Here is an 8,750-nt window from a genome sequence, read left to right as displayed (position 1 = left end):
GAGGGGCGGACCCGGCCGCCACCCTCACCCGGGCGGCCAGCAGCGCGACCCCCGCTGGGCCTCGAGCTCCGCCGACCGCCAGCGGCCCTGGCCCAGGCGGGAGCGGGCGACAGCGCTGCCGGGCCACCCGGCTCCGGGGAGGCGGGAACTCTGGGCACCTCAGGCCGCGGGAATTTTTGCCAACACCTTCTCCCCGGGGACGGGTCCTCCGTGACACTTAGGGAAACTGAGGCTTGTGGCGGATGGGTCACTTGACCAAGGTTACTTTGGTAAATGGCAGCACCAAGTCTCGATCCCATTCGGTCAGTCATTAATTTAACAAATTTTATTGAGCGCCATACCGTGCTTGGCGCTGTGCCAAGCTCTGGAACTACTCCTTTTGCTGCTAATAGTGGCCATTCAGGTCCGTGGACTCCAAATCCAGTGCTCTCTCATTGCTGAAGCAAACATGGGGATGTTCAACCACCGCCAGAAACTACAAGCTCTGCACAGAGCCTTCTCTAGGCGCTGGGTGGTTTGTATACCCCGTTGACAGTCAGGAGGGCCAGGGACCTGGAGAAAGGTCGAACTATCATTCCTCCTCCTTTCCCCTAAACCTGTTCCTCTTTATGTATTTTGGTGGACAAATGACCTTTCCATAGGTCTGACACCTCCTCGTACATTCAAACAGCACCATTTCCTGTGGCCCATAACCCCTCCCATCTGTCCTCATCTTGGACCCAATCATCCCTCACAGCACAGCAATATTATTTGCCCTCTTCTACAACTTAAATCTGTGCAGAAACCTTCACAGGCTCCCTACGGCCTTCCAAATTAACTCCCCATGACTGTAGGAACCTGCCTCATCCTGGTTAATATGGACCACCCAGCATAATGTCTCTCCCACTTCAACTCAGCACCTGTGTTTAGGCTGAGCCTCTACCTAAAACATTACCATTTCCACCCACACACTCTCCTCCTGCCTCAGGTTTGACCCTTTCTCTTAGGTCGCTCTTAAAAGCGACCTCCCCTCCTTTGGGCCTCCAGGGCACAGGAGAGGTTGGAGCAAGAATGCACAAGAGGACACCAAAGAATTTTTGCCTATAAGAAAAATCTGCCAGCCTGGTCCTTAACTGTTTTGCTGTTTTCTCACCACTAGGATTTTAATGAAAATCAACACTACTGCCTCCCTTGAGAGCTGGTTTTGGAAAGGTCTCTGCAGAGGACACTGAGGAAACTTTGTTCATTAAGAGCAGGACAGGTGAGTGGAGGAGCCAGGAAAAATGAACCATCGCTGACAGTAAACAAGGTACACTGTTTATCTAATATATTGTTTTCCACAATGGTTTTAGAAATCATTTAATGAATCTAGTAATGTCAAACATCATCAGTCACCAGGAGCCCCCAAACACTTGTGCTTTGTTGTTGTTGTTGTTGTTTAAATTAGGCACATGGGAATTAGATTGCTACAAACTGGTGGATGCACAAGCAGTTAACATTGAATCCTCCAAATGAGTCATTGCACTGTTAGTAACCAAGGCAAATCTAAGTCAATTGGATAGAGAAAGTTACCTGAGTGTGATAACCAGCATCATCCCATGCCTGGGAAAGAGCACCTTCCCCAAATCTCTGCAAAGAGAGCGGATGCAAATCAATGTCCTTTGCTCGCCCCCTCGTTCCCTCTCTAAATGAGACTGGAGGGAGCCGTGTCCCTGAGGCTGCCTCACCGCATTGGAATGTCTGAGCTAACAGTGCTTCCAGAGGGTTCATTGCTCCTCTGAACAGCACTGCCCAGACTTTCTGGAGATTTTAATTCACTTCCCAACCTCGCCAACAGTTGCACACAAGGTGCCTTTTTTACACCCTGCTCTCTGTTCAGTGAAACATGCAGACCATCTCAGGGGAACAATGGCTCCATTCAAGACTTTTTCAAAAGTACAGCATATAACCTCCATGCTGTGGGTTGCTGCCAGCCATTATCTGGAGGAAAAAAGACTGTCAGATAAAGTGGGGGAATTGGGGGAGCACTGGATAATTTCCATGGAAAATCCAGCTTCAGTAAATTAAGTTACACATCTTTGTATACGAGATGATTCTGCATAGTCAAAAGCAACAAAAACAAAAGCCCCAAGAAAAACTGCTGTGGAAACTTTATTTAAATATAGAGTGTCTGTGTTTGAAATTTCAGAAGAAAGCACACATCTTTTTTGAACTTGTTACATAATGGTCTGCATTCGATAGAAATTGATTTAAATAAGTTATAAATGTTGGGACTAGGGAATTTAAGTTGTAAAACCATTTTAAGAAATGGAATCATCTCCCTGTTTTCTTCCTCTCCCATACTGTAATTTTTCAGGTTGGGGGGGCGGTCTCTGACTTTGTGGTTGTTGCTGCCAACGGGAGGCCCCACACTCCCTGCTGCACATATTACAGAAAAAAGATTGGCCCTTTGCCACACTCAACAAGACGGCCATCAGTTAACCCATTTATAAACAAGCCCTGAGGTCTGCACAGGCATCACTGACAAATGTATTGATCTTTGCTAAACAGTAGCTAATTGCCAGGCAGAGGTATTTGCCAACAGACATCTTGGTAGCTTTGAAAACCAAGAACGGAAAGAACAAGTGAGCTCTTAGTTTAAGAATCACCATCTTCTCCCCTTTGAAGTCACTGCATCTGATTGTACTGGGTTTACCAGCTGTCTGAAAATAGGCTCGTGCATTCAGATAGTGGGAGAGAGCCATAAACAAGCTTTTTAGAGTTATTTCATATGTGATGGTGAAGTATTAAGGGAGTTTGAGGTTGGTGAAAAACAATCCATTTGTTAAAGTAGTAAGTAACTCTACTTCTCTGAGATGCTTAGAAGTGATGGTGGAGGAGATCTGGTGGGAACAGTGGGCCAAGCAGGGAGAGACAATTCTAAACGTTATCTGTCAGCATAGCCAGTATTAGGGGCACAGACTCTGGTGTGGGACCACTTGAGTTGAAATCCCCAATCTACCCCCTTGGTGTGAGCCCTCAGGCAAGTTACCTACCTATCTGTGCCTCATTTTCCTCTCTGTAAACTATACCTACTCCCAAGGGCTGTTGTGAGGATTGAAATGAATTAATCTATGTGGAACATACAAGGAGGGGTTCCAGCTGATGGTCCCAGCTAGGGTCCCAGCTAGGGTCCCAGCTGACAACCAGCATTAACCCTGGATGTGTGAGTAAGTGTGCCTTCAAGAGGATTCTGGGGCCCTAGCCTTCAAGCAAGCTACCCTAGCTCCGGCAAGTAGAGCAGACAAAAGCTATCTTTGACAATCCCTGCCCAAATTGTAGGTTTGTGAGCAAAATAAATGTTCTCAGTCTTTTAAGCCACAAGTTTTGGGATAATTTGCTATATAGCTTTAGCAACTGGAAAATAGGTGTGGATGATAGGAGGTAGTTAGAGATTTTAGAAGCTTATGAAAGATTTCTACTGCTTGCTTCTATGTTCACAATGAAATGGCAAACAATGTCCTCAAACAATGTACCTCAAGGTGAGAGTAAAAATATGGTAGGAGGTGCAAAAAGTTTGAGAGAGAAGGTATGAAATACTCCTTTAGGAAAGAGGGAGAGCGAATGTAATAATGAATTATAATGCCAGGCATTAAGTTCAATTGTGGTCATAAATATAAAGTGAGCTCAGTCATTGTGATGGTACATTTTTCTTCAGAGGGTTAGCCACATGGATACATGGAAGAAAAAAATATACCTCCTGAAAAAGAAAAGGTAAAATTATGACCACCTGCAGAAAAAATGTGATTATGCTTCTAGATAATGCAAGACAAAAGTACAAAATACTTAAAATTAATGAGAACTTACTAGAGTCACTGGATATAAGTGAAATATTCAAAACCCAGCAGGTTTTCTATATAACACTAATATCTACTTAGAGATATAGTGGGGTGATCTCATTCATAGCAGCAACAAAAGCATTCAAATATGGAAATTAAGGATAATCATGATGATATACATACATGTATATACATGTGCATGCACACATACATGTGTCTAATCATTTTGAAGAAATTAGATTTGAATAAATAAAGAGAGGCATCCTATTCATTCATGGGGAGACTTAAAGATTGAAAAATGTCAATTTCTAGTAAGTTAATATTTGACATTTAACAAAAGCCCTCTAGAACTTTTTTTAAAAAAACTTGCCAGAAAATGCTGATCCTGCTGAAACCAAGGTGATCATCAAATTGTTTCATTATATATATATATATGCAATACTTTCCCTCGTTTTTTTTTTAAAGATTTTATTTATTTATTCGACAGAGATAGAGACAGCCAGCGAGAGAGGGAACACAAGCAGGGGGAGTGNTTAAAGATTGAAAAATGTCAATTTCTAGTAAGTTAATATTTGACATTTAACAAAAGCCCTCTAGAACTTTTTTTAAAAAAACTTGCCAGAAAATGCTGATCCTGCTGAAACCAAGGTGATCATCAAATTGTTTCATTATATATATATGCAATACTTTCCCTCGTTTTTTTTTTTAAAGATTTTATTTATTTATTCGACAGAGATAGAGACAGCCAGCGAGAGAGGGAACACAAGCAGGGGGAGTGGGAGAGGAAGAAGCAGGCTCATAGCAGAGGAGCCTGATGTGGGGCTCGATCCCATAACGCCGGGATCACGCCCTGAGCCGAAGGCAGACGCTTAACCGCTGTGCCACCCAGGCGCCCCAGTACTTTCCCTCGTTTTACTTGTGTTTACAATTTTCCATATTGAGAAGTTTTAAAAAACTTGACTGAAAATTTCAACAAATCATTAAAAAATATAAATGATTAGCTAAAAGAATGTTGTAAAAGAAAGACATTAGGAGGGGAGCAAAGGTGACATTTCAGCGTCAGTAGTGACTGTCCAGGGGCAGAGGTCATGTGGTAGCAGTGAGCATCCAGTGGAGAAACACCAGCAGCTGGTCTTCAGCTGACCGTTCCTGACATATGAGCATGGTTGTGTCTTCCCTTTCTTGGTTCCAGCCACTTTCTGAGCCTGATTCTCCAGGCTTCCCAGTGATTCTGATATAATATATTTCTTTTCTACTTAAGCTATCAAGAATTGGTTTTCATGGGGCGCCTGGGTGGCACAGTCGTTAAGCGCCTGCCTTTGGCTCAGGGCGTGATCCTGTGTTCTGGGATCGAGCCCCGCATCAGGTTCCTCTGCTGGGAGCCTGCTTCTTCCTCTCCCACTCCCCCTGCTTGTGTTCCCTCTCTCACTGGCTGTCTCTATCTAATAAATAAACAAAATCTTTAAAAAAAAGAATTGGCGGGGTGCCTGGGTGGCGCAGTCGTTAAGCGTCTGCCTTAGCTCAGGGCCTGATCCCGGCGTTCTGGGTTCGAGTCCCACATCAGGCTCCTCCGCTATGAGCCTGCTTCTTCCTNCCCCTGCTTGTGTTCCCTCTCTCACTGGCTGTCTCTGTCTCTGTCAAATAAATAAATAAATAAAAAATCTTTAAAAAAAAAAAAATAAATAAAATAAAAAATAAAAAATAAATAAAAAATAAAAAAAAGAATTGGTTTTTTTGTTTTGCAACCAAAAATCTGACTTGAACAGTTTAGGAAAGAAAAAAACATACTTATAATAATTCGTAGGCTAAAGAAAAAAATCATAACAGAAATTCTCAAATGTTTAGAACTGAATGACAGTTTTTAAAAAAAAAACTCCATACCCAAACTTCTTGGCTATACCTAAAGCAGTACTGAAGGGAAGTTTATAACTTTTAAACGCATTTATTCGAGGGGAGTCTGGGTGGCTGAATCAGTTGATTTCAGCTCAGGTCATGAACTCAGGGTCCTGGGATTGAGCCCCGCATCAGGCTTTACACTCAACAGGGAGTCTGCTTGAGAGTTATCTCTCTCTCTTTCTATCCCTCTGCCCCTCCCCCTCCTTCTCTCTCTCTAAAACAAATAAATCTTTTAAAAAGCATAATAAAAAGAGGAAAGGTGTATATTAAACTCTGTAAGCGTTCAACACAGGAAACTAGTCAGAAAACAACAGACTAAAGCCTAAAAGAGAAATAATACATTATTTAAATAGAAAACCAAAAAAAGTTGGATTTTTTAAAACACTAATAAACTGGGTAAGCTTTTAGCAAGAATAATAAAGATAAAAGAAAAAAATACATAAATATACGGTGTGAGAATAGTTGTAAAATTTGTATTTATTGAAGGGTGATGTAGTGTCAGATGAAGTATTTGACATGATTCATTTAATCCTCACAATAGGCTCATGAAATAAACCCTATTAAAATTCCTATTTACATGATAGGAAATGGAGGCACAGAGGAGTTAAGTAATTTGCTGAAGTTTCATGGCCAGTTGTAAAAAGACTGTAGGCAGTTTGGCTCTAAAGAAGTTGGACATAACTAGGATTATAGTAGAGAGTAAAAGATCACATGACAACTCTATGAAAAAAATCTCATGCCATTAATTTTAAAAAGAAATTAAATGGACAATTTTTAAAGATTTTTTTTTTTTATTTATTTGACAGAGATAGAGACAGCCAGCGAGAGAGGGAACACAAGCAGGGGCAGTGGGAGAGGAAGAAGCAGGCCCATAGCAGAGGAGCCTGACGTGGGGCTCGATCCCATAACGCCGGGATCACGCCCTGAGCCGAAGGCAGGTGCTTAACCGCTGTGCCACCCAGGTGCCCCAAATGGACAATTTTTAATGTGTTAGGTTCTTGTGAGTTTTTTTTTTTTAAAAAAGATTGATTGATTTGAAAGAGAGAGAGAGAGCGTGAGTACATGCACGTGGTGGAGGGGCAGAGGGAGAGGGGAGAGAGAATCCCAAGCAGATTCCACACTGAGTGTGGAGCCTGATGCAGGGCTNCAATTTTTAATGTGTTAGGTTCTTGTGAGTTTTTTTTTTTTAAAAAAAGATTGATTGATTTGAAAGAGAGAGAGAGAGCGTGAGTACATGCACGTGGTAGAGGGGCAGAGGGAGAGGGGAGAGAGAATCCCAAGCAGATTCCACACTGAGTGTGGAGCCTGATGCAGGGCTCAATCCTTGGATCCTGAGGTCAGGACCAAGAGGAATGCTTAATCAACTACACCACCCAGGCACCCTGGTTCTTCTTAGTTTTTAAAACAAATTTATTTACTTAAAAGCTATCACAAGCAGTGTGATTCCTCTGATGTTGTTGTTTTTCAAGGTTGTTTTAGCTATTCTGGGTCCCTTGCATTTCCATATGAATTTTAAGATTGGCTTGCCAATTTCTGCAAAAAAGACAGCTGGGATTTTGGTAAGGATTAACTCTGTAGATCACTTTGAATCAGTTTATATCTGTAGATGAAGGAACATGGACAAGAATTTAAAAGGTGCAAAAAGTAAGTTTCTCTCTCTCCATCTCCCTGACCCACACACAACAACTTAGGTATCCTCCCAGAGCTGTTCTATGCAGATTCAAAACATTTATTTGTACCTTCTTTTTAAAAGTATATCAGTAACCCACTATATTTTATGTGCCTTGATGTTTTCACCTAACAGAGTGCCTTAGAGATTTTCCCATAATAGTACAGAGTGCTGTTTCCTTTATTAACAGTCACAACCCAGTATGTAGCCATCCTATTATTTACATATCCAGTACTCTGTTGATGGACATCTAAGTTGTTTCTATCCTTTTGCAATTACAAAAAGGGCTGCTGCAATGAATAGCCTTGTATGCACATCATTTTACTCACCCATGAGTAGTATTTCTACAGGAGAAATTGCTATAAGTTGAACTGCTAGGTTTCAAAAGGTTTCAAAAGTTTTAAATTTAAAAACTGCTGCAGGATTGACAGGTTAGGGGTTGTAACAATTTGTATTTCCACTGGCAATGTATGTGAGTGCTTGTTTTTTCACCTTCTCCAATAAAGTGCTTTTCGAACTTCTTGAGGCTCTTCCAACATGGAATTATAGGATTTCCCTTCAGGGTGTGTCATTTTCTTTGGCATCTTGCCTCCTTTGTGGGATGTTTGCAGCCTTGGGTATCTTCTTTAGGGATCTTCCCACACCTGCTTAGCATTCTCTGCTTTCGGCATCCTTTCTTCGTGTATTTAAGAGATGTCTGAGGCCAATCTTAATTTATTTCTTTTTTTAGATTATGCAATCACTTTCCTCAGTGCCTTAAGGACTGTTTTGTTTTCTTTAGCGTCTGGCATAGAAGAGCCAGGGTGACTCTGTGCTAGTGGATAAAGGAAGGAGACACACCTTCCCAAATATAAGAACTTTATAACTTTTAGACAAGAACATAGGATGAAGGTCTGTAGTCCCAGATTAGAAAAGGAGTTTTTTGATGAAGTTTTTTAAAAAGCTAAATAATAAGAGAAAATTGGTAAATTCGGCTTTTACTATATAACCTGTACAACCATAGGCTTGTTAACACAGTTAAAACAAAATCCAAAGATTAGAAGAGAAAAATTGCAACATAAAGACTGTCTTGAAATCAGTAGGAAAAATAGAAAATGGGCAAATGATATGAACAGGTAATTGATGGGGAAAAAAATAAACAGAAAGGACAATAAGCATGTGAAAGCATGCTAAACCTCATTTATAATCTCTGAAAAACTAAAATATTTTAAAGTGAGATAGTTTTTACACCAGCTTCTTGGCAACAATAAATACAGCCTGGCAAGAAAAAAATGTTAGAGTTACGGGATGTGGTAATTTATATACTGTTGCTGGGGCAGTAAATTGGTACAAACACTTTGAAGAGAAGTTAGGCGGTATCTGGTGAGGTTGAAGATATCCTTATACTA

General features: G+C 41.2%; 1 protein-coding gene across 1 annotated transcript in view; it reads left to right on the top strand.

The window, feature by feature from the left end:
- The first annotated feature begins 448 nt into the window (after positions 1-448).
- LOC117802813 (1-phosphatidylinositol 4,5-bisphosphate phosphodiesterase epsilon-1-like) overlaps positions 449-8,750 on the top strand; it is a 75,579-nt gene continuing 67,277 nt past the window's right edge. Inside the window, exon 1 of the mRNA XM_034663610.1 lies at positions 449-514. Within this exon, the coding sequence (XP_034519501.1) occupies positions 449-514 (66 nt within the window). The remainder of the gene's footprint in view (positions 515-8,750) is intronic.

This window comes from Ailuropoda melanoleuca, chromosome 6, assembly GCF_002007445.2.
Source record: "Ailuropoda melanoleuca isolate Jingjing chromosome 6, ASM200744v2, whole genome shotgun sequence".
Lineage (NCBI taxonomy): Eukaryota > Metazoa > Chordata > Mammalia > Carnivora > Ursidae > Ailuropoda > Ailuropoda melanoleuca.
This window is presented reverse-complemented; position numbering and strand designations above follow the sequence as displayed.